Source organism: Salmo salar, chromosome 06 (genome assembly GCF_965601325.2).
Source record: "Salmo salar chromosome 06, fSalSal1, whole genome shotgun sequence".
Taxonomy (NCBI): Eukaryota; Metazoa; Chordata; class Actinopteri; order Salmoniformes; family Salmonidae; genus Salmo; species Salmo salar.
Genome location: NC_138296.1, coordinates 55,168,970 through 55,196,288, shown reverse-complemented (window position 1 = coordinate 55,196,288; position 27,319 = coordinate 55,168,970). Strand labels below are relative to the sequence as shown.

General features: G+C 44.2%; 1 protein-coding gene across 1 annotated transcript; it reads left to right on the top strand.

Annotated features, from left to right (window-relative positions):
• The first annotated feature begins 1,651 nt into the window (after positions 1 to 1,651).
• Positions 1,652 to 26,193, top strand: LOC106607562 (sine oculis-binding protein homolog). Its single transcript, XM_014204613.3, has 7 exons — positions 1,652 to 2,057; positions 4,766 to 4,904; positions 5,703 to 5,897; positions 6,186 to 6,337; positions 12,914 to 13,015; positions 13,701 to 15,758; positions 22,617 to 26,193. The coding sequence occupies exons 1-6, from the start codon at positions 1,965 to 1,967 to the stop codon at positions 15,747 to 15,749; spliced, it is 2,730 nt and encodes a 909-aa protein (XP_014060088.1). The 5' UTR covers positions 1,652 to 1,964; the 3' UTR covers positions 15,750 to 15,758; positions 22,617 to 26,193.
• Positions 26,194 to 27,319: the final 1,126 nt, after the last annotated feature.

Sequence of the window (27,319 nt, the reverse complement as noted above, 5' to 3'; positions counted from 1 at the left end):
ATGAATGTAATGATGGTGTACCGAGATGCATTACACTGTCGGCGTGCTGGAAGCGTGACTCCATAGTCTAAACAAGCATCCAAATGGTAAGCCAATTTGCCTCAACAGAAAATATGGTAATATCGCCCTCTGGTGGCAAGTCAAAGTATCGCATAATCCAAGACCTTATATAACCGCCCATTGTGAATTTATGGGGGGAACCTGTTTGTACCGCACAAACGTTCTCGATAATTTTCTAAATTGGCAGGGACAATACACTATAATCATCCCTCTATGAACAGTAATGCAAATAATGATACATTAAGGGTACACCAAATTGCCCTTCTTATGATTGGATCCAGATGTGGGGATTGTAACTTTAGGCCTATAAATACCGTCTTGAGTCCCTGCCATTTTGGTAAGTGGATTTCAGGGGGAATAGTGAGGGTCTGGGTCCCCTCCAGAGGGAACCCAAGGGACAGTGTTCCCTTCACTGTCTGTGCTCCCTGCAGAGGCACCAGATGTGCTCTGAGACGGGAAGAGAGGGGGCCTTTTGGAAGGCATCTGATAAGCCCCGTTCCCAAAGCCCAGGCGGATCTCGTATCACCAGTGGCCAGCGGGTCTACGAGGGGAGCGCAACCTGAGCCAGCGCACTGGGATCAGGTTTCTGTTTACATGAGCTGTGGTCCCAGGGTTCCTCGAAACAGAGCAGGGCAGAGGGGGCCGAGGGGAAATGGAAGAGGGGTTGTGCAACACCCCGCTTCCTGTCTTGTCCTGTCTGTCTGTCTGTCTGTCTGTCTGTCTGTCTGTCTGTCTGTCTGTCTGTCTGTCTGTCTGTCTGTCTGTCTGTCTGTCTGTCTGTCTGTCTGAGGTCCATATAGTCACAGAGGGAGGAGAGTGAATACGGTAAATAAAGATCAGAGAGCGAGAGATAGAGAAAAAGAGGAGAGAGAGAGGAATGCGAAGAGAGGGAGATCAGCAAATCAGCCACAGAGTTGTTGGAGACGTATACATTTTGCTCCCGAGTGGCGCAGCAGTGTAAGGCACTGCATCACAGTGCTAGAGGCATCATTAAAAACCCTGGTTCGATCCTGGGCTGTATCACAACTGGCTGTGATCGGGAGTCCCAGGGTGGCTCACAATTGGCCCAGCGTCGTCCGGGTTAGGGTAATGTTTGGCCTAGGGTAGTGTTTGCCCGGGGTAGGCCGTCATTAAATAAATAAATAAAAATTAAAAAGACACTTCTCAGTGGCATAGGCCTATGTGGTCTCATCTAAATAAGGCCCTAGCAGGTCCGACTGTGACATCCCGAAAATATAGTGTTAAACATTCATTGAATAGGGATTTCAGCAGAGCAGGCACATCATTATAAGGTACATCAGATCAGTGTGTAGTGGCGTCCTTTCCTCTTGACCATAGCCACTAACAAGTGTGTGGTATCACTGACAGTAAAATAATAGTGGATTGCAGGCTACTTTCCATTGTTATGTATCCCCTGTCCGAGGCTGCTATGTGTCCTCTCGCTATCTCTCTCTTTGATCGAACAGATGTCATTTGAGAAAGCCCCAAACATTATGTATGGGTATCATTTACCCAAACTGACTTTTAATCTATTTATTTAAAGACTGGAATATAACAGACAGTGTTGGTAGTATGTTCCCCACAGTCCTTGCATTCCTAATGAAATGTATCTGTTGAGGGGTGGGCGCCCGGTGTTGGGTTACAGCGCGGAAGCCCCTCCTTGCTCTCCGGGACAGAGAGAGGGGATTGTTCGTTGGCGGCGGTACCACGGCAGCAGCAGGCCACAGCGCCCAACACGCATGTTCAGTGGAGAGTCAATGGAAGGAGCCCTCAGATGACGGACGCAAACGTCTGGGCATGACAGCCGCTGTCACCGAGAGTGACAGCTTTCGCTCTCTGACTCCGCACCTCGACTAGACCCGAGTGAAGCCCGCCAAAGAAGTGACACGGAGCCAGTCAGAACTATGCCAGAGATGGAAAAAGGGAGACCACCGGAAAATAAACGCAGTAGGAAACCTGCGCACCCCGTCAAGAGAGAGATCAACCAAGAGATGAAGGTGAGAGGAAATGTTTTGGCTGCTTTTCTTTTGTCGGTGTTCCGTTTGTGAATTCTTTCAAGGGCAGTTTGAGACAGTGGGAGAGAGCGCCGTGCGTAAAAATCACAGTTGAAGAGGCACAGAAGCGACGCAAACTTTGATTTGTTTCATTGAAATGATTAGCACACCTCCCTTTAAAGTTGTTTTATAATCTAATGCCAATATTATTGAATACTGACGAAATAAAAATGATAAAACAATTGTGTAACATTAGTCCCATATTGGTGAAATAAGACAGCTATATTAGATTACCTGGCCTTGCCATAATAAACCAACTGTCGGGAAATGTACTTTTCCGGGGGGATAGAAAAGTGTGTGTTTAATTAAAGTGTCAATCTTATGTTATCCAATAGGCTATTTGATATCGTGCACACTGAATTGTAGCCCTTCTTTAGTGACGCCATGTCAGTCCAGCTGTGGCCGCGCGCAATGTCCAGTGGTGTTCCAGATGTGCGTCACCACCAGACAGCAAGAACACATAACTTTTTCCCGGCATTGGCTGTGCGCACACTTCTTGTAGTAGGATAGTCTATTACAATCTAACTTTTTATAAAATGGAAGGCATTTGGCCAAACATACTGAGTAACACTGGTCACTTGAGACTATCCGCTTAGGACATTTGAGACTTGTGAGTAAAAGGTAAGGAATATCCATGAGCTTCCCCTCCATAGGACAGAAAACCCCAAAAGGAGTTTGGGTTTTTATTCTGGTCTTTTCGTGAGAGAAGAAATGTGGTCTTTTTACGTGAGTGGTTTGGATTGTAGCTTTGATATACAGGGAGGGGTGTAGAATTACAACTTAACAAATTTTAATCAAAACATGCGAAATGCTATCCGTGCTTGATGTAAGTCAGCCTGGCCTGGATCTGGGCTGGATCTGGGGGTCGGCCCTGGGTTGTTGCCTTTGGCTGGGGCTCTCTCTGTGGTTTGGGATATGGCTTGTCACTCTCACAAAGCAGATGTTTGTCTGAACTGCCAAGAAGAAACAAAAACAACATTGTGGGAAGTAAAGCATGGGGAGGGGAAAGAAAAGATGCCTGTCTCTGTCTAATGAGAAAATAGTGAGACAAAACGACACTTAAATGTAAAATAGAAGGACTTGCCCTGATGTAATCATTGATGAACACTGGGCTAGTCCCATGGCAGGCAGCACTGACAGACTACTACTTTGTGATTCTCAGACATGTACTGGATCTACAGTATAGGCCTTGGGTTATGCGCGGTAATGAACTGGGGCTGTTGGCCTTGAAGGCCAGTTGTATAAGGGTTGCATTATGAAATAGAGAAGGGGAGGGAAAGAAAGAAAGAAAGAAAGAAAGAAAGAAAGAAAGAAAGAAAGAAAGAAAGAAAGAAAGAAAGAAAGAAAGAAAGAAAGAAAGAAAGAAAGAAAGAAAGAAAGACGGATAGACAAAAAGACAGATAGACACAGTTGTTTCTGGGGCATTCTGTCTGCGGGCTGATCCGGTCTGGTCCTGTCCAGTGTTGTGTCAGCTAAAGGATCTATTTCAACACCATAGTCTGACCCACTCCCTCCACGTAAGACCGTAGCACAGCACGGACACCAAAACTTGACTAATCATCATTAGGCATATTTAGCTGGATATGATACCTCTGTGTGCGCACACACACACACACACACACACACACACACACACACACACACACACACACACACACACACACACACACACACACACACACACACACACACACACAGAGCTCCATTTCTTTGAGGCCCTGGTCCGGAGCAGAGGTCAGTCAGTGTGAGGAAAGCAGGGGAAAAGAATGTGCAGTCAGTACTACAGGCCTAGTACAACACTCCCACAGGCAGGCTGTCCACGCTGGAAAAGGTTGAAACCCGAGAGTGCAGTGTCGGGTATCAGGGCTGGAAGGTGCCGGGCGGAGGGGGCCAAGGAGAGGCAGAGAGAGGAGAGGGCAGGGGAGAGGAGGGAGGGGACACACAGAGAGGGACTGGAGAGGAGCGGGTCATTTCCCAGAACCATGGGACCTAGCGGTGGTGTAGGATGTCCCGCTCTGATTTCTGCCCATTCCAGATCCTGTTTCTGCTCCAATCCCCGTTTGCCCCCAAAGCCACAGAGGCAGAGAGGTGGGCGGATGAAGAGACAGGGCGAGACGGAGAGAGAGACCTTTGTGTTGTTTTTTAAATCATGGTCTTAATTTAAAAAAAAGCCAGGATGTTCACTTCTCAACCCATCTGCTAAGAACACTTTTTCTTCTTCTCTGTGTCTCTTTTTTCCCCCTCAATTAAAAGAGATAAACAAATGATGATTCATAGATTTCACAATAGTATTAGGTTGAAAAACTTTTCCGTCTCCGATTTAGCAAGAGTAAACAAACTGGAATACATCATGGAAAAAAGAGTCATACTGTATGCCTCTGTGTTCCCCTATTCATTTCATCCAGGCAGGGCTGGTCTGGAAGTCAAAAGAATCCAGCACATTGATTCGGGAGTGGAAGCTCTGGTTACATTTAAAGAGTGGGATAAAAAAGTTCCACTCACAAACCTTGGATGTAAGGTCACTCAAAACTGAAGTTCACATTGGCTTAGCATTAGCATGCAGTGTTTCAGTTGCCCGTTTCCCGCCATATCACCTGACTGACATAACCTATAATGTTGCTCAGTGATTTATTTTCCTTTTCTCCCTCTAGACGTTTGCAGAGAGCACCATGAATGAGCTCCTAGGCTGGTACGGCTATGACAAGGTGGAGCTCAGAGACAACGAGGCAACCGAGATACGGAACTACCCCAACCGAGAGAGACGCCAGCAGCATGTCTCCGTCCTGAAAGGTAAGAAAAGGCGAGGGTCCCGTTCAGTAGGGCACATCGTAGCAAAACGTTTTGCAACAGATAGTGGAAATCTGTGTTTTAATTGAACAAGTTCAGTTAGAGCCTTACCGTTTCAAAATTGTTTCTGCCTACTGAACACGACCCAAGATCATTAGTTCAGATAGTATCTTCCCGTTTCACTCCCTTTCAAAACTTTTCTGCCAACTGAACAAGGCCCAGGTATCTGCAACACAGGTAACATAGTTAACAGAGGTCAGACAGAATTCACGGGTAACCCAATAACAAAGCATACAGGTTGTTCAATCCAGACATAGAATCACTTTAAACATTTGCTAGACATACTTGCAACTTAATTCACCCTTCTTATGTTTCACTTATTATCCCTACAGTAAACCTGTATGGCTGGATTTTTTCTCTTTCTAAAATGTTCAATGCCATTATTGTCTTAGGTCTCTCTTTATCTAGTGTTGTGTTGTCTCGCTTGTCTTGATGTGTGTTTTGTCCTATATATTTTTTGTTTATTTGTATTTTTAATCCCAGACCCGTCCCTGCAGGAGGCTTTTTGCCTTTACGGTAGGCTGTCATTGTAAATAAGAATTTGTTAAATTAACTTTGTTTTGTAAACATCCTTTGGGCTGCATATACATTATTTGTTTATATAGAGTGATATTAGTGCCCCCAAAAGCTCAACATTTTGAATGCAGATTACATTTATTTTGGCACTTATATCATTCCATACCTATGTTAGAACATAAATTGACTCTCATAAAGTGACCATACATATCCTGTGCCTTCCAGAAAACTCAGTGCCGAAGTCCAAGAGCTTGAACAGCAAAGTCAGCCCCTCTGCACTGCCCATGAGGAGTGGAGAGAGAGAATCATCCAGCGTCCCCTCTTCCACTTCCTCTTCCTTCCCCAGCTCCTCCTCTTTGACCAGCCCTAAGGAGCATAAGAGCACTCCCATAATTGTCCCCCTTATAAAGCCATCTGCAGGTAGGGCAAACATCACACATGCACACACACAAACAAGCACTTTGTGTGAACAACTGGGTTAGAACCTGGGTCTCCTGCACATCATAAAAGCTTGCTAGCCCGCTGAGATAAAGCCTAGTCTTCAGGTCATCATCATCATCATCACTACCACATGTAGCCTACAATTATTTGATACAGCTGTTGATTAAACACTTACATGCTCCTAACATGGTCATCTTCATCATCATCATCATCAATCACACTTCGCATGTTGATGTTGATTCCTCTCTCCTCTGGCTCTGTCCACAGTGGAAGACGTGCAGAATGTGCAGATAGTGTGTGTGTGGTGTCAGAAGGAGGGGGTGAAGCGCTACTCTCTCTGTATGGGCACTGAGCTGAAGAGCTTCTGTAGTGAGAAATGCTTCGCAGCCTGCCGACGTGCCTACTTCAAACGCAACAAGGTGAGGGATTCAACCTTGATTCAACTAGGAGTCAATGGACCATTTTAGGTCCGACAAAACTGATGCAGTTCAGATGGAAATAAAGATAAGCACGCACACACAGATACACACACATATACACACACACACTTTAATGGTGAGATTTCTGGCAGGTAAACAAACCCTCGGAAATGGAATACCACTGTTTTCCTCAGTGAGGTCATCATACCATTGTATTGATAAAAAAATCAAGAATTTAAAAAGAGTGTGTGGGTGCATGCATGTGTGAGGGGTTTTATCCAAGCACAGGTAACACACACACACAGCACACACACAAGCTACCCAGGAAAGGGCTGAAAATAGCCCACATGAATATACAGTGCATTCGGAAAGTACTCAGAACCTTTGACTTTTTCCACATTTTGTTATGTTACAGCCTTATTCTAAACTTGATTAAATAGTGTTTTCTCCCTCATCAATCTACACACAATACCCCCTAATGGCAAAGCAAAAACAGGTTTTTAGACATTTTTGCAAAGTTATAAGAAATGAAAAACTGAAGTGTCAGTTTTACATAAGTATTCAGACCCTTTACTATGTACTTTGTTGAAGCACCTTTGGCGGTCATTACAGCCTCAACTTTTCTTGGGTATGACGCTACAAGTTTGGCACACCTGCAGATCCTCTAAAGTTCTGTCAGGTTGGATGGGGAGTGTTGCTGCACAGCTATTTTCAGATGTCTCCAGAGATGTTCGATTGGGTTCAAGTCTGGGCTCTGGCGGGGCCACTCAAGGACATTCAGAGACTTGTCCCGAAGCCACTCCTGCATTGTCTTGGCTGTGTGCTTAGGGTCGTTGTCCTGTTGGAAGGTGAACCTTCACCCCAGTCCGAGGTCCTAAGCGCTCTAGAGCAGGTTTTCAGCAAGGTTCTCTCTGTACTTTGCTCCGGTCATCTTTCGCTCGATCCTGACTAATCTCCCAGTCCCTGCCGCTGAAAAACATACCCACAGCATGATGCTGCCACCACCATGCTTCACCGTAGGGATGGTGCCAGGTTTCCCCCAGACGTGACGCTTGGCATTCAGGCCAAAGAGTTCAATCTTGGTTTCATCAGACCAGAGAATCTTGTTTCTCATGGTCTGAAAGTCCTGTAGGTGCCTTTTGGCAAACTCCAAGTGGGCTTTCATGTGCATTTTAGTGTGTAGTGGCTTCTGTCTGGCCACTCTACCATAAAGGCCTGATTGGTGGAGTGCTGCGGAGATGGTTGTCCTTCTGGAAGGTTCTCCCATCTCCACAGAGGAACTCTGGAGCTCTGTCAGAGTGACCATCGGGTTCTTGGTCACCTCCCTGAACAAGGCCCTTCTCCTCCGATTCCTCAGTTTGGCCGGGCGGCCAGCTCTAGGAAGAGTATTGGTGGTTCCAAACGTATACATTTAAGAATGATGGAGGCCACTGCGTTCTTTCTGCAGAAATGTTTTTGTACCCTTCCCCAGATCTGTGCATTGACACAATCCTGTCTTGGAGCTCTACGGACAATTTCTTCAAACTCATGGCTTGGTTATTAATCTGACATGCACTGTCAACTGTGGGACCTTATATAGACAGGTGTGTGCCTTTCCAAATTATGTCCAATCAATTGAGTTTACAACAGGTGGACTCCAATCAAGTTGTAGAAACAATTTGAAAATGATGATCAATGGAAACAGGATGCACCTGTGCTCAATTTTGAGTCTAATAGCAAAGGGTCTGAATACTTATGTAAATACATTTTTTCAGTTTTTTACTTTTAATACATTTGCTAAAAACCTATAATCACTTTGTCATTATGGGGTATTGTGTGTAGATTGATAAAGATTTGTTTTTAAATCCATTTTAGAATAAGGCTGTAATGTAAGAAAATGTGGAAAAGGTAAATGGGTCTGAATACTTTCCGAATGCACTGTATGTCGCCTTAGAAATAAGGTTCATGAAATTAATAACTTGCTAACATCAGATAACATGTATATATTAGCCATTTCTGAGACTCACTTGGATAATTCATTTGATGATACAGCAGTAATGATACAAGGATATAACATCTATAGAATAGACAGCAATGATTATGGGGGAGGTGTTGCTGTATAAATTCAGAGCCATATCTCTATAATGCTTAGAGACATTTTTTTGTCAAGTGTTATTGAAGTGTTGTGGTTGCAGGTTCACCTGGCACATCTAAAGCCTTTTCTTTTGGGGTGTTGCTATAGGCCACCAAGTGCTAACAGTCAGTATCTAAATAATATGTGTCAAATGCTTGATAGTGTATGTGATGTAAACAGAGAGGTCTACTTTCTTGGGGACCTGAATATTGACTTGTTTTCATCAAGCTGTCCACTCAAGAGGAAGCTCCTCACTGTGAGCAGTGCCTGTAATCTGGTTCAGGTTATTAATCACTTGAAAAGAAAAGGAGAGCCGCACACTCTAGGATCTCAGATGCAATAATTTAATAACCTAATAACCAATTTTTCGACAAACCTGTCTTCATCAGGTTATTAATCAACCTACCAGGGTGTTTACAAACACTACAGGAACAAGATCATGCACATGTATTGATCACATTTTTACTTATACTGTAGAACTTTCTACGTCTAAAGCTGTATCCATACCCATTGGATGCAGTAATCACAATATAGAGGCTATATCCAGGAAAGCCAAAGTTCAAAAAGCTGGGCATAAAATAGTATATCAGAGATCATACAAAATATTACGTGGATGATGTAAAAAATATTTGTGATGTGATAAATAAGGAGCATCCAGACACTGCACTTTAGTAATTTATGAAATTGCTTCTTTCAATTATTGATAAACATGCAACTGTTAAGAACTGACTGTTAGAACTATTAAAGCTTCATGGATTGATGAGAAATTGAAAACTGTATGGTTGAAAGAGATGGTTGCAAAAGGAGTGGCAAATAAGTCTGGCTGCACATCTGACTTACTGCAAATTGAGAAATTATGTGACTAAACTCAACAAAGAGAAGAATAAACTTCATTATGAAGCCAAGATCAATGATATAAATGAAATTATGGGCCGAAAGACAAATTCAACTCCATCGTTCATCAAATCTGAAGGCTTATTCATCACAAAACCATTTGATGTTGCCAATTATTTTAATGACTACTTCATTGGAAAAGTGGGAAAACTTAGGCAGGAAATGCCAACAACAAACAGTGAGCCATCATACTCATGCATAAAAAAACTAATAATGAAAGAAAATCATTGCAAGTTTTCATTTTGTAAAGTTAGTGGGGGAGAGGTGAAGAAATGATTGTTATCAATCAATAATGACAAACCTCCTGGCATTGAAAACAGGTGGAAAGCTACTGAGGATGGTAGCTGACTCTATAGCCACTCCTATCTGTCATATGTTTAATCTGAGCCTAGAGGAAATGTGTTGTCCTCAGGCTTGGAGGGAAGCCAAAGTTATTCCGCTACCCAAGAGTTGTAAAGCCTTCACTGGTTCTAACAGCAGACCTATCAGCTTGCTGCCAGCTCTTAGCAAACTGTTGGAAAAAATTCAGCATGCTTATATAGAAGGGCACTTAACATGTACTGCACTGACACAAATTACTGATGATTGGTTGAAAGAAATTGGTAATAAGAAGATTGTGGGAGCTGTACTGTTAAATTTCAGTGCAGCCTTTGATATTATTTACCATAACATGTTATTGAGAAAACGTATGTGTTATGGCTTTTTAACCTCTGCCATATCATGGATTCAGAGCTGTCTAATAGAACTCAGAGGGCTTTCTTTAATGGAAGCTTCTCTAATGTCAAACATGTAAAGTGTGGTGTACCGCAGGGCAGCCCCCTAAGCCCTCTACTCTTTTCTATTTTTACCAATGACCTGCCACTGGCATTAAACAAAGCATGTGTTTCCATGTATGCTGATGATTCGTTCATATACACATCAGCAACCACACCTAATGAAGTCACTGAAACCATTAACAAAGAGTTGCAGTCTGTTTTGGAATGGGTGACAAATAATTAACTGGTTCTGAACATCTCTAAAACTAAGAGCATTGTATGTGGTACAAATAATTCCCTAAGTTCTAGACCTCAGCTGAATCTGGCAATGAATGGTGTGGCTGTTGAACAAGTTCAGGAGAGTAAATTACTTGGTGTTACCTTAGATTATAAACTGTCATGGTCAAAACATATAGATTCAATGGTTGTAAAGATGTGGAGAGGTCTGTCCATGATAAAAAGATGCTCAGATTTTTTGAGACCACACTCCAAAAAGCAAGTCCTGCAGGCTCTAATTTTGTTTTATCTTGATTATTGTCCAGTCGTGTGGTCGAGTGCTGCAAGGTTGAGCTGCAGATGGCCCAGAACAGAGCAGCACGTCTTGCTCTTTATTGTAATCAGAGGGCTAATATAAATACTATACATGCCAGTCTCTCTTGCCTAAGATATTGTCTAGTCGTGGTCGAGTGCTGCAAGGAAAGACCTAGTTAAGCTGCAGCTGTTCCAGAACAGAGCGGCACGTCTTGCTCTTCATTGTAATCAGATGGCTAATATAAATATTATGCATGCTTGTCTCTCTTGGCTAAGAGTTGAGGAGAGACTGACTGCATCACTTCTTCTTTTTAAAAGAAACATTAATGTGTTGAAAATCCCAAATTGTTTGGATAGTAAACTTACACACAGCTCTGAAACACACGCTTACCCCACCAGACATGCCACCAGGGGTCTTTTCACAGTCCCCAAATCCAGAACAAATTCAAGAAAGCATAAAGTATTATATACTGTATCCGAGTGGCGCAGCCGTCTAAGGTACTGCATCTCAGTGCTGGAGGTGTCACTACAGACCCTGGTTTGATCCTGGGCTGTGTCACAACCGGCCGTGATCGGGAGTCCCATAGTGTGGCGCACAATTGGCCCAGCGTTGTCCGGGTTAAGGGAGGGTTTGCCCGGGGTAGGCCATCATTGTGAAAAAATAATTTGTTCTTAACTGACTTGCCTAGTTAAATAAGGTTATAAATATAAGAGACATTATTGCATGGAACTGTCCCATCTCGTATTGATCAAATGAACAGCAAACCTGGTTCCATAAACAGATAAAGCAACATCTCACGGCACAACGCCTCTCCCATATTTGACCAAGCTAGTTTGTGTGTATGTATTCATATGTAGACTACGTGTGCCTTTTTTAAATTGATGTAGTTCTGTCCTTGAGCTGTTCTTGTCCATTAATGTTCTGTATTATGTCTTGTTTCATGTTTTGTGTGGACCGCAGGATGAGTAGCTGCTGCTTTTGCAATAGCTAATGGGGATACTAATAAAATACAAACAAAATACACACAGACACCCACATACATGCTGGTTTCTAATAGACAGGCCAGTGTTTGGAGCGTGGGAAGGGGTCAAAGTTCGCAGAGGACAGTTAGGGCTCTATTCAATCTGTATCGCTGAAGCATTACAGATTAGGTGATAGAAATGTAAAGGTAATTTTCGTATGCATCGTTTACCAGGAATGCAGTCTCAGCTAACTTGGGAACATTGCCTTTAAATTTCAGCCATGCTGTAATGCTGAACTTCTGCGATACGGATTCAATAAAGCCCTTAGTATCAGTTCGCCTTAATGGAGAAAGGGCCAGTCATAAATACACCACTTCTCTCCCATACACATTACCACCATTTTTCACCCTCCATCCAAGACATGGATTCCCCCTCTTAGAGGCATGGGGGTGTCAGGCAAGGCTATCCCCATTCAAAATTTCCGTTATTTATGCAGCGCTAGGTTATAGTCACACAACAACTGACAGGGGGGGAAGAGGGAATCGTCTGCTGCCTACCTACCAGGCTGCAACAAACCGTCCATTTTTTTGGTTTGTGGAGGTGGGGATGGAACCGTGGCCATTGGCTTGTCCCTGCTTGTCTCACTGAGGAAGAAGGGCAGGGGGCCTAGGGGCAAGGTGTCCACTTTCAGCACATACCTTACCTGCAGCTGCCTCATGTTTCGTAACTGAACACGACTCAGTGGGTCACAGAGAAGGGGGGTGCTCACTGCTCGCAGATCCACACAGGATCAGCTTACATGAATCGGGAGGAATTTCCAATATTAATACAGCCGGACCATTGACAATAATATAAGGGTTTTATGTTTGTCAACTACTTTATCTTATCAAGACATTCCAAAACGTTCCCTTTGTTTCAGTGACCTCAAAGCCCACAGGTCAATGTACTCTGTTACATTGAACCCCTATGACGAGGCGAATCTTGCAGTGGTTATTTTGGAATTGGTTATGTAAGTTTGCTTTAATGACCACGAGAGCCATCCACGATGACTTAAAGCAAATGCTACCTTATCAAAGCTTGGTGCTTAAATCCCATAGCGGTTCAACTGAATCCAGGCTGTACTCTAAAACAACTTTAACTCAATCCTGGGACGTGTTCACAACGTTTTAAAACATTTTGCAACGGAGATAAAAAACAAGGAGTGTTTCTTATTTGACAAATCAGTCAATTTTTTTGTTTGTTTGGTGCCTAAGAACATGACCGAGCTCTTGATAGTTGGTTATAAGTGTATAATGATGTGGCTTTGCCCCCGTCCATCAGGCCCGGGATGAGGATCTCAATGGAGGTGAGCAATCCCCCCAACACATCCGTGCCGATGAATCACCCCGACTGGTGATGAAGATGAACAGCGGTGGGGCCAGAGTAAGAACAGAACATAATCCACATCATGGAAATACTGAAGTTACTAAAATGTTTTTGCTCAAAGGGTACTAATGAAGTCAAGCATGTTTGTCTTTAAGAGGTATACAGCTACTTTAAAACACTTAGGGGCAGTTTGCAGGACACAGACTAAGCCTTAGACTAGGAGTAGGCTTAATTAATCTGTGACTGGGAAACTGCCCCTTAAATTGATAGTTCAGCTGTTTTCCATATATAGATATTTGTTACCTTAAAATAGGCTATGGACAAGGAGAGGCTGCAATCCACATTAGGTTTTGTTAAAGTAGTCATAGCCAACAATTAGCCACATTAGCATGTTGTGACCAATTCCCCATGCAAATTAATCTCTCGTGTTTAGAATATATTACATTTCATGCCCAAATCATAAAAAAAGAACACAATGAATTTAATATGATTTGGCCATGAAATTGAACACCTGCTAAATAGGGAAGATTGCCTTACATGGAGAATTCTTCCCAAATGTTGAAGTCACTCCTTGTCCATTATAGACTGATTAAATGTTTTTTTGCGGAAACAATTAAGAGCCTTTAAGGCATTTTGAGATGGAAAAACAAAACCACTCTATTCAAATAATGTTATACAGTACATTCCACATTCAAATAATTGGTTTTCCCTTTTCACGAGGCACTTTAGTAATTCTCCACAGTCACTCTCGCCTGTACCGCAGGTGTGCGACTGGTGCAAACACGTCCGCCACACCAAAGAGTACCTGGACTTCGGCGCAGGCGCCGAACGGCTCCAGTTCTGCAGTAGCAAGTGCTTGAACCAGTACAAGATGGACGTGTTCTACAGAGAGGCCAGGGCAGCTCTCACCAGCTCCAGCCCAGGCCCAGGAAGACCCACCCAGGATGGGAGAACTGAGTCCAGCGGAGGGGGTCAGAACCAGAAACTCCTGACCCCCGAATCGTGGAACAATGGCGCGGGGGTCGTTCGGGGGAGGACCAGGTCACCCAAAGGGCCCATGCCGATCCACAGCACAGCGGCGGCAAGGACTGTGTCACCATCTGAGGCGTCGTCCTCGTCCTCCAAGGTCCCCGTCTCTGGGCTGAGACACCTGGAGAGGCATGTCCTGCCACCGTTGCCACCCCCAGAGGTGGCAAACCACCACCCCGTCGCCCCTCCTCCTCCTCGCTCCCCCATGGAGCACCACCAGCACCACCACCAGGCAATTCCTCAGATCCCACTGCCCTTCATCCGGCCCCCCCTCCACGCCCAGGGACTGACGAGCCCCCTTGCCAATCCCCACAGGTGCCACCCTGGCCCCCCTTCCAGCCCCATCAACCGGTCCACCCCTCACTCCCCCCACCACCCCCACCTCCAGCCCCCATCGGCCTCCTCCATGAACCCACCTAGAATGCACTCATACCCGGGGGCATACTTCCCCGGCCTGCACTCCCCTCCAATGATGGGGCCCCGTGGCCCTGTGCCCATGCCCCCTATGATGAACTTTGGGAGATGGCCGTCCCTAGGCCCCTTCTTCCCTCAGCCCATGGTCCTGGTTCCCTACCCCATTATTGTACCCATCCCCGTCCCCATCCCCATCCCTATCCCCGTACCCATATCCCCTAAGGCTTCCCCCTCAGACCCCCTAGGGATCTCCCCCATTGGGGTTATCCAGCCCGTGCCAGATGGGATGGAGAAGAGGTGCTCCAGTGGTGTCAAACTGCCCTCTCCCGGGAGCTCTGTGCCAAACAGATTAAATAGAACCACCAACCAGGGTCTCCCGTCGCCCTCCGAACACCCCAAAAGGGATATCACAGATTGGGTTAAATCAGAGAGGCAGGCTCCGTCGCCCATGACGACCCCCCACAGTGCAGAGTCCTCCCCCAGGGCTTGCTACGATGCTTCCCCGTCTTCCACCTCAGTGATTGAGGCACTGTTAGACTTTAAGCTGGGCCAGCAGCAGCAGCCAGAGAGACAGCTCATTCATAGAGTGCTCCAGAGGACCCCAGTCAAGCTGGAGCTCAACCCCCATGGAATGGTGGACCTGTCGAGTAAACGGGAGTCCAGAGCGGGGCAAAGCACCAGGGTAGTGGATACCAGAGTGGACCACCACAACCACCACCATGACATTATCAAACCCACCCCTCCACTATCCCAGTCCCCCCCTCCCCTGCACGACACTTCCTTCCCCCAGAGCCCAAACACACAACTTCCCTCGCACACTCCACCAATGACCAGAGGGGGATGCCGCAGCCCTCCCTCTGATGCCGCCACCTCCTCCCCCCCGATGTCCCCAGACATCCCTAACCGAACGACTACGTCATCATCCACCGACCCTGCTCCCAGCCCAGACTCCTCCCAGTCCCAGAGAGAGGCCCCGCTCCTTGGCCCTGACTCTGTCCTCAGCGAGCTGGAGGCGGTCAAAGAGAACAGCTGCTCCAATGGCCAGGTCCAGGGGAGGGACCAGGGCCAGTTCCCTCCCCTCCCCACTAGCCAATCAGAGGAGCCCTCGCCCAGTGCCGACCCTGAGGACCCCCACATCCTCGATGAGGACCATGCCTATGCCCTGCCCACCCCCACCCCTACACCCACCAGGACGGGCAGTTCCCCAGCCACCACCCACACCACACTCCTTCTGCCCAAGCTCAGGGACAAGGGCGCCCTCTGGAGCCCACCGAGTGTGGCAAGGCCTGGGGACATGGAGCCTGCTCAGAAGAGACGGTGCCTCCGCATCCGAGATCAGAACAAGTAGAAGAGGGAGGTGGGTGTTGTTACACAGGCTTTTGGGGGGGGGGGGGGGGGGGTCATGGAGATGTTAGGATACCTAGTGGAATCTGAATGAGAAAGACGTAATACAGGTGAAGATTATATGAAGGAACTTCCATATAGATTAAATAACCTTAGAAGAAGGTATACAATTAACTGTTTATATCTATCACCAACAATCAAACACACCCATACACACACTCGCTTGCCCTGACAGATCCCCATATAAAACAGTCCAACATCCAAACAAAGCGTTATCACTGTAACAGGGCCTGCATGGTGGGGTGATCTCTTTTCAAAGTTACTCTCACTGTCTCTCTTCTCTGCTCCTTCCCCTGGCCTAGCTGTAATCCTAGAGCTGTGGGGAGTGCCAAGCTCTAATCAAACACGGTTGATTCAAATACATTTTGAGAACCGAGCTAGCACATTTGGTTCCAAAGCCATACACTTACTGATCAGTAAAACAGAAGGTTTTTAAAACATTCTGAGAAAATTTCACCTGTTCTGTGTACATGTTTAGGTTGCAGAGAGGTTCTGATCAGAACCTTTATTGTAGCACGGCATCAGTGAGATTCAACCCTATGCTCTTCTCTTACTTTACTCATGGTATTAGACCACTGCACCACCAGGGTGAAGGTAACATGCAATGTTTTTTTAACTCATTCAAACCTATTCATTTTAGTCTGTTCAAACAAACCACATTTCAAAGGAAACAACCCTATCAGTCCCGAGACCCCAGCAAAAATCGTCTTTTAATTTATCTGACCTTCATTTATCTGATTGTTCAGCCTTTATATTTAGCCTCACAATGAATTGTTTTACCATTTTCTTTTCAGGATAACCAGGGCTACAAGTAGAATAGAAAACAGTTTGATTGACAAATGAAATAAAAAAACAAGGTCCGCCAAAGCAAAAACCTGAGAAAAAATGAATTTATATGAATGCAGTACAGAAATGGTTTGCTCAGTGGAAAATGTACGTCCTACTAGTCAGTGACAACTGTGTGGAGTTTGTGACAGAAAATATGGGAGCTTATTACAGTATTATAGACACTATGTCCTGGGATTTCCTATGATCTTCTATATAGAAGAACCGCTTACCTTCTAACAACTCTTGTGTAGCTTGTGAGTGTCATAGAGTGTCATAGAGAAACACATGTTACATGTGTGTGTTTGTGAGAATCTCAGCTTTATTTTAATAGTTTGTAGCTCAAACCATTCAGACTCTACGGACATTTTTGTAAAAAGACCCGGCCCGAGCCCCTTCGGGATCCACCCTTGTCTCACAAACACCGCTCTAGCTCAGCCCCCATTAATCACAGTGTCCACGGGTGAGGTCGATTGATCAAGGGTGATCGAGCAGCTCACCCAAAGGTTTGGGTACTGCCAAAGTTTCACACTGTGATATTATTTTCTCCCATGAACCACCACTCTTCCAATCCAGCCCTCTTTCTGGCATTACCTTGGAGACGGTGGCGATCAGCAGACTCGAAGGCGCTGTGAATATGAGAGCCTGTGTGTGTGTGTGTGTGTGTGTGTGTGTGTGTGTGTGTGTGTGTGTGTGTGTGTGTGTGTGTGTGTGTGTGTGTGTGTGTGTGTGTGTGTGTGTGTGTGTGTGTGTGTGTGCTGTGAAAATGAGAGCCAGCCCTCAGTGATAGAGCTCTGGGGCTTCATTAGAAAACTGAGCAGCAGAACCGGAACGATCCGGTTACGTGTGTCACAACGACACTGACATGCAATACTGGCCCTGGCGCCGTCGCTCGGTCGGTCTCACTCCTATGTAGGAGTTTAGTGGTGTGCAATCATCTCTTCTAGTCTCATTTAGTAGCATTTATTGGCGTTCTCTTCTCTCCTCATCTCCCCTATTCTTTCTTATCCTCTCCTTCTACACTCCCGTCCTCTCCTCTTCTCCAACTCCTCTCCCCTTTTCTCTCCTCTCCTCTCCTCCCTCTCTCTTCTCTCCATTTCTCTACTATCTCTCCTCTCTCTTTTCCTTTCCTCTCCTCTCTTATTCCCTTCTCTCACTTCACATTCTTCTTCCTGCCAACCAGATGTTCTATGGAAGACATAAAGTACATTCAAGTAACAACCCTAACGACCAATCAGATTGGAACCCTCCTTACTTTCGACAAATCAGATCCGTCTCCAGTTTACCCTTTTCTAATTGTTCATTCAAATGGTCCTTTTGCCACCCAGAGCTGTGTGATTATGTGCTTCTCTTTCCGTTTTACATCCTGGGCTTAATGTACACATGATGACAGAGAAGGTTTTGATTTCCAGTTACCTCTACTTCCTCCCTTCTCCCCTCCCATTTCGAAAAAACCTCAAAAGGTCAAGGGTCATCTTGTGTCTGAAAGTGAAAAAGATGGCTATTGGCAGAGTGACACATAACCCAATAACTGTTTATGGTATATTCCCAAAAGCCATGTGCCAGAAGTATTAAACCATCCTCTTTCAGAGAGGTCCCCGCTTCACCCTTTGTCATTTGTTGTGTTTTCACGTGGTCCACCGGTCTCCTTAGTAACCAATACACATGAAAATCACAGAGTGTTGCCAGCGTTGCGCAGGCGGATTTATTGCTTGGTGTTCTGTGTAAGGGGAGCCTGTGTGTGTGTGTTTGTGTGTGTGTTTTTGGTTTTACTATCTTTGTGGGGACCACAAGTCCTCACAAGGATAGTAAAACAAGGAAAATTCGGACAAGTGGAAGTTTCCTCAGTCCCCACAAGAAAAAATACTATTTTGGGCTTAGTGGTTAGGTTAGGTTGACAATTAAGGTTAGGGTTACAATTAAGGTTAGGGGCTAGGGTTAGGAGCAGTGCTTAATTTGAACCGGAACCTATTTGGCCGGATCCGGTACATCTCGTGGCATGAAAAATGATTGTCTCTCACAGAACTAGAATGAGATTCACTTTCTATGATCTCGCTCCCTCTCTCTGCTCTAATAGAGCCTGCATGTCACATTCGTCATAATAATGATCGGACCAAGGCGCAGCGTGAGTAGCATTCCACATAATTTATTAGAAAGTGAAACTTAGAAAAATACAAAACAAATAAAGAATAGACGAACTGTAATTACAATGCAACTAAACATAAACAATATCCCATAACCCATAAGTGAAAAATAAGCTACTTAAGTATGATCCCCAATTAGAGACAACGATTACCAGCTGCCTCTAATTGGGAATCATACACAATCATCAACATAGAAAAACAAACCTAGAACCCCACATAGAAATAATAAACTAGACTAGCCCCCCAGTCACGCCCTGACCTACTCTACCATAGAAAGACTAGCCCCCCAAAAAAGCAATATTACAACCTATGTGATGTGATAATTGCGTTGTTTGCTCTATAACCTGTTAATTCATATGCCTTACGACCGTGTTATAGAGGCCTAAAGGCCCAGACAATAAGAAGACACAGTGGTAGAATATATTTAACCACACCTTTGTTTTATCACCGGATAGCAACCTCTGTCCAGTGAAGTCCACAAAGCATATTGCATGTACAGTAACAGACAGTTACAAGTTAATGTTTCTGGCATTTTCAGACCACTAAACAAATATTGATTTAGAGCCACAGAGAGTTACCCCAAGTCGCAAAGAAAACAGGAGCTGCCTCCACTATTCCAGCACCATTTCAACTTCTACATTTCAACATTATCAAATCACCTCTTCTTTTGTCTAATACAGTGAAAACTAAAAGATACCAAAAAATAATTTAGTCCAATCAACATCAGTTAAATATGATGTGGCTATTCATGGTTCTGATTTCTTTGTGTGTGTGTGTGTATGCGCGTTTGTGCAAGTAGAAAAACATTTTGACTCACCCTACTTGTGGAGAAACAACAATGCAATCTTCCTCTCTTTCATGTTGACGAAACGGTCTGTCACTCTGTCATACAGTACACGCTTGTATTTGTTGTTGTCCTAGGTTACCTGGCTAAAATGCTTGTTTGCTATCCTAACTTCCATTCATTGGCAACCTTAGTTAACATTAGCCTTCAACATTTAGCTACATATTGAACTTCCATCCTCTCAGGCCAGTGGCACAACAATGTATGAATTAATGGTTGGATCAGAATAGCCATTATAATCATTGGCCAGTACGGAGAATTAAGTAAAACCTCAAGTCCAAATCCCTATCTCCATCCATGGTTAATTTAGAAAGGGACAATTTTAGCTAGGTAGCTAGCCACCAGAGGACAAGAACACAACGAGATGCAACAATTCAAGTTTTTCTGTCAATACCATATGCTCCAAAATCAAAGCTGGCTTCCCTTAACACTTTTTGTTGATGCTCCAGGACCATTTACAGTTAAGCTGGCTCAGTTTAGTTCAACCCTGATTGGCACATTTTTTATACTTTTTTTTTATCAAGGGAGGCCAGATGCTCGCTGGCTTCCCTTGCCTTCAATGCTATGGGCGACAACAATGTCATACTTGTTTGGACCAGACAGCATCAGATAGATGGCATACACGTAGAGAGACAGAGGGGCGCTGTTTCACACGCTCGGATGCTTACTCCTGTGAGATACATTCAGCTTGAAGGAAAATTATGAAACACAGAACGACAAAAGATCAATTATTTTATATATATATATATATAGGTTTTTTTCATTGGTCCATTTTTTGGGTAAGCCTGGCTTCCCTTGGCATCCATGAATACACACCACTGCTACACCATGAGAAAGCCTCAAATTTAGCCACAGAGGATAAATAGCTTCTTTTAAAAATAGCCTAGCTGTGGAGTGTAGCCCAATAACAAGGCATAGCCTACAGTTGGGAACGTGTGGCAAATCTGTCAGTGAACAAACAGCATGCAGACAAAACTGGCCTTTTGCAATATTTGAAATAGTCTACAATCGCGGGAAAACACAGGTTGTAAACCACATGGCTCCTGCTGAAAAGAAGAACATAACCAGCTGTAGGCTACCAAAATATTTGATCAACATCCAAATATTGTTTTACAAAGTAAAACAAGGGAGAGGGGGGGGGGGGGGGGGGGGCTTTTGGCACTAGCGCATATGCCATCACCAGCAAGTGAGCTGTGCGTCAGAGTAAGTGAAACTGGAAAGCCTTTTTAGGACTATAAATTCCTCCTCATATTGTAGCATACAATATGTCTCCACACACCTAGGCCTAGGCTATTGATGGATTCAAGATAAGGTCGTTTTCATTGATCTCAGATTATCAGTTAGTCAGTGTCAAAGTAGCCTGTCATTTCAATCATTTGTGCAGTATTATTTTGCTTTCAAGACAACTGGGAACTCTGAAAAAAACGAGGTCGAATCATGACGTCAGTAATCTTCAGGTTGGAAAGTCGGAGCTCTAGAAAGAGGCCAGAATTCCCCACTTGGAATTCCGAGTTGGAAGACCGTTCAAAACTAATTTTCCCAGTCGGAGCAAATTTTTTTCAGAATTTTACAGTTGTCTTGAACGCACTGAAGTCGGAAGTCAGATATTTCCCAGTTCTCAGTTCCGAGTTGTTTTGATCGCGGCATAAAAAATATTATGCTAAAGTCTCCAGTAATGTAAAATGACGTAGAATTGGATGAAATGCGTTTATACAAGGCCAAACATTTCCCGGACCCTAGGCTAGAAAAAATGTTTCCCATGTGTGGAACTTCTGTAAGTGCCTCTACTATATTGCTCTTTGTCACAGTGGAAATGTGATGATATGCATGGAATACTTTATTATAAAGAATATTTTTTATTTCTCATGTGTTCCGGTACCTCAAAGCTCCCCAGGTCACCCCCTTCTCGTGCTAACTTTTTGTTCCGGCACCTCCAAATTTACTAATTATGCACTGGTTTGGAGTTAGGGGTTAAGGTTAGGGTTAGGTTGTTAAGGATTAGGGTTAGGGGTTAGAGAAAACAGGATATTGAATGGGAATAGTTTTTTTGGTCCCCAAAAGGATAGTAAAACAAACGTGTGTGTGTGCGCGAGCATGTGTGAGCGTGTGTATACAGTATATGTGTGTGCTGAGGGTGTGTATAGTAACGTGTGTTTGCATGCGTCGCGAGTGCTTATGTGTAATGGGACCCGGTCTGCGTTCACAGTCGACTGACTTTAGCTTAGTAACTCTCAGTGCAGAGGTTAATATGGCTGTCCACTTCCATTGTGTTCGCTACTAAAAGTTTCTTTAAAAATACTTTTAAGTGTTTTAGCTCTGACAAAATCAACAGGCCAACTGGAGGATTTCACCTCAGGAAATAGCCCGGTTTCGTCTCAGTTTTCCCTGCCTTTATTTGGGCTATTTTATTGCCACGTGTAACTAGATCCCTCCACATGGGTATTTGCAGAGCGTTTGAAACTTAAACGGAGAGGGACAAGGGGAATAGAGAGTTAGAGAGTACAGAGCCATGGCTTCTTGGCCCCTGGTGTGTGTGTGTGTGTGTGTGTGTGTGTGTGTGTGTGTGTGTGTGTGTGTGTGTGTGTGTGTGTGTGTGTGTGTGTGTGTGTGTGTGTGTGTGCGAGTGTGTGTTCAGCACAGATGTTCTTGGTTTGATAATAACCTATGCGACAGTTATCTGGGTGTTGACATATCTAAAAGCCTCATTCTCACAGTGTTTATGTTGAGTGGGTGGATTAAGGAAGGGAGGATTGACAGAATAGGAGGGCAGATCTAAGACTACGGTATAGATGTAAATGGAAATACAATTCAAATCTCTTTCTCTCTCTCTCATCCCCCTTTGTCTCGCTTTCTCTTTTTCTTTCTGTCACTCTTTCACTCTCTCCCTCCGTGTCTCTCTCTTCCCTCTCTCTCTCCTTTTCTTTCTTTCTCTCGCTCTCTCTCTTTCTCCGTCTCTCGCTCTCTCTCTGTATGTGATGAACTGCTTTACATTGTACAGCGGTACCAGATCCAGTGCCCCGCCCTCTTATGGACATCACCAGAACCAACGCCCTCTCTCCAATCCATTCCTCAGCCAATCAGTCAGCCACCAGGGAGATTGGCCCCGCCCTTCTTCTGACCACGAGGTGCCAATCAAGGAAGCAGTCCAATGGGGGAAGCAGCCCAAGATGTGGATTTCCAGTATATTCGCAGCATCTTTGGACTTCAGAGATACCTCCTTCTTTGATCTCTGCCATACTCCATGAGCCTATCAGAGCCCACTCCTCAACCCTATTCAGTGGCTCTACACTAGATGGTAGGCTACTAGGCTCCAATCATCAGCCTTGTGTGGTCTTCTCAGATGGAGCCTGAACCTGATCTCTTTCCTGGGGAAACGGTTTGTTTTCTCTGCCTAGCTCCACACAAAGAGCCACATTGTTCCTCTCCCCCATATCCCACGCTAACTCCCCTACTCAGGTTTTGGGTTACCTGGCCGACGGGGGCTCAGGCTTCAGGAGGAGTGTCTTTTTTTTTGGTCTGATTGAGGGCCAGGAATATGTGTGTACCCCCTCTCCTTCTTTCCTCTCCTCTCCTCTCCACCCTGTACCCCCTGCCCAATTGCAGTATACAGTACACACACTAGTCCTGAAGTGCAACTTCTTACACCAATTGCTTGATAACTTCCTCTTTCCCTCTTATATCCTCTCACGAGGGATGAGGGTACACAATTTCAGTTCAAGAATTTATCCTCTGGTATTTTTCTGAACTATTTTAAGGAGGGTTGGAATTTACATTTTTACATTTTAGTCATTTAGCAGACGCTCTTATCCAGAGCGACTTACAAATTGGTGCATTCACCTATAATATCCAGTGGAACAACCACTTTACAATAGTGCATCTAAATCTTTTAAGGGGGGGGTTAGAAGGATTACTTTATCCTATCCCAGGTATTCCTTAAAGAGGTGGGGTTTCAGGTGTCTCCGGAAGGTGGTGATTGACTCCGCTGTCCTGGCGTCGTGAGGGAGCTTGTTCCACCATTGGGGTGCCAGAGCAGCGAACAGTTTTGACTGGGCTGAGCGGGAACTGTGCTTCCTCAGAGGTAGGGAGGCGAGCAGGCCAGAGGTGGATGAACGGAGTGCCCTTGTTTGGGTGTAGGGCCTGATCAGAGCCTGAAGGTATGGAGGTGCCGTTCCCCTCACAGCTCCGTAGGCAAGCACCATGGTCTTGTAGCGGATGCGAGCTTCGACTGGAAGCCAGTGGAGAGAGCGGAGGAGCGGGGTATCTCCTGGAGCAATGAAAAAGGGGAAATTTTGAACTGTAAACAATGTCACATGATAACAAAAGAGAGAGGGCGCAAGTCCCATATATCAATCTACTGATATAGCTGAGTTGGCAAGGGAAGTTTTGACTTGCCTGAGACTTGAAGACTTGTCCCCAAAATGAATGCCAAGGCTTTGGCTCAAAGGGCTAGCACAGTCTTGTGATGTGCAGGAGACCTGGGTTTCAAACCATCACACATGCAGTGATTTATAACACCGACTCAGTCATGGGACTTGGGCTGCATTGTCACAGGCATACCATTTATGAAGTTTTTACCACCAATTGGTCTTTTGACCAATCAGATCTTTTGCCAATAATTGGGCAGCTTGTGTAAACACTGCCATAGAAGTAGATATTTTGAGTTTCCAAACCCACTCCCTCTGTTGATGCTCCTTACCTTACTCAGATAATGTGCAGTGGGCTCCTTTTGGTGGGTTTGGAACAACAATGTAGGTAGTCATGTTACCAGCCATGGTATTATTTTGAACCGTCAAAGGCTGCAAAATGCAGCTATCAGTATTACAGTTTGATGAGATACTAACTATACGCATGGTCCCAGATCTATTTGTTCTGTCTTGCCAACTCTTCTAGTCATTGTCATGCCAGACAGTACAAACAGATCTGGGATCAGCATAACAAACTATCCAGTGGGAGCATCATCATCTAACACTCATCATCACATTGTGAGAATTCACTTTTTGTTTTTGCTATACATAGACTTTGACTTTATATTAACTTATGAATGATGCCTCTATAGATCTTCAAAAAGTGCTTTATTGATTTTTATTTTGATGATGATTATTATACTGTATTTTGCCACTTCTAACCAGTTTCCAAATGTTTTGTTAGAATTTGTCCAGTAGAGTGCAGTGTCGCTTTTGGAACATACAGATACCTGCCAAAATAATGGAAACACTTGAGTAAATGAGGGATACAAAGTAAATTGAGTGCAGTATGTGGTTCCTGAGTTAATTATGCGATTACCATCCCATCATGCTTAGGGTCATGTATAAAAATTATGGGCAAGCCATTATTTTGGCTGCCATGACTATGCCCCCATAGGATGACAATGCCCCCATCCACAGGTCACGAATTGTCATTGAATGGTTTAATGAGCATGAAAACGATGTAAGCCATATGCCATGGCCGTCTCAGTCACCAGATCTCAAGCCAATTAAACACTTATGGGATATTCTGCAGCGACGCCTGAGACAGCCTTTTCCATCACAATCAACAAAACACAAAATTATATAAAAAAAATTTGTGGAAGAATGGTGTCACATCCCTACAATAGAGTTCCAGACACTTGTAGAATATATGCCAAGGCACATTGAAACTGTTCTGGTTTGTGGTATCCCAACGCCCTATTAAGACACTTTATGTTGTGGTTTCTTTTATTTTGGAAGTTACCTTACCTGTAGCAGCTGCCTCTTTTTGTATATACATAATTAGCCGTCTCCAATACCTTTGGTAAATAGATAGGATATTTTCATTAACATAAACATGTATTAATTCACCTTCATTCAGTAAACAACCATACATTTAGTGCCAATACAAGTCTGTCTTTTTCATGCCAATTTCAGCAATGGCTCGATCTATTCATCGATCCTGCCACAGATCACCTGTTGCCATCCCATAGCCAAAATAGAACATTGCCACAACCCCCCACCCCCCCCACACACACACACACATACACACACACACACACACACACTCCCTCTCTCTCTCACACACACACACACACACACACACACACACACACACACACACACACACACACACACACACACACACACACACACACACCTCTGCCATCTCAGAACTGCATTCCAAAGAGCACATGCCCAATCAGCGTATGTGTAGCCACGGTGACAACAAGCTCATTCCAGTCAACAGGCTTACCTTAGGTCATGCCTATAGAATCATTGTCATCTTAGTCTGCCCAGGGGACTGTGTCACAAACTAGTATGACTCAGCAGTGGTGTCACTCTATACTAATGCCTGTCATATCCTGCAGTACTCCCCTAGCCATTCCTTAGTGGCCAAAATGTCAACAAAAAACTGCCATAGTATATTGCACATCTACCTATACCTACCATTTCTGGCCAGTATCAGTTTGGGAAGATAAAAATGTAAAGTTGTCTGAAACCTATATATTGTGGACTCTGAGGACACAATTCAGATTGTTTTTAATGTAAATGAATATGATAAACTGGGAGCTGTTTGGTGAAGACCCGTTTGTAAAGTGAATAAAGGCTATTCTGACAGTAACAACATCATGTGTTATTCAAGTCTGATGTCGTCTTTTACTTTGTATACCACAAAAATATACTTTTCAATGTAAAATGGTCCAAGTATAGCAACCAAAGTCAAAACTATTCACTGAAACATAACATCCAGATGTAGGCTGGATAACATTCTCTCTGCCATACCTTGGTTGTATCCCAAATGGCATCCTAGTCACTCTGTTAATGAAGTTGTTAAAATGTAACACATTTGACCCAATGCCTCACTTATGATGTTGGTGTCAGTATTTTATATTAATACACAGAGACAGAGATGAAGCGATAAAAAGAAGACTCATTTACACCTTGCACTTACATGTGGTTTCGGGATTGGATTAACATGATCCAATCACCATGTGATCAAGGTTTGTTGCGTCTACACGTGATATTTAAATGTGTCTGGTATCAGTCCACTGTGTCTGCATTGTGACCAGATTTCCTGGTGCCTCCCTGAAATGCAAATTATTTGACAGATATTCTTTCAAAATAATGTGAATGTATTTACTTGAACAGTTAGGCCTTTTGATGTCATAAATTGATGGGGCTACCTATAAATGACATTAGACGCCGGTATAATGATGATATAAATGGTCATTTTTTAATTTATTTAACTAGGCAAGTAGGTAAAGAACAAATTCGTATATATAATGACAGCCTACACCGGACGACGCTGGGCCAATTGTGCATCGCACAATCACAGCTGGTTGTGATACAGTCTGGATTCAAACCAGGATGTCTGTAGTGCCACCTAGCACTGATGCAGTACCTTAGACCGTCATTTAAGCCCTAAGTGATTTAAATGACAATCGAGATAAGTTTACACTTGAATTATGAAACAACACATATGGAATCATATAGAAACCAAAAAATTGCTAAACAAATCAAAATATATTTTATATTTGAAATTCTTCAGTAGACACCCTTTGCTTTGATGGCAGCTTTGCACAGTCTTGGCATTCTCTCATTCAGCTTCACCTGAAATGCTATTCCAACAGTCTTGAAGGAGTTCCCACATATGCTGAGCACTTGTTGGCTGCTTTTCCTTCACTCCGCGGCCCAACTCATCCAAAACATCTCAATTTGGTTGAGGTCAGGGGATTGTGGAGGCCAGGTCATC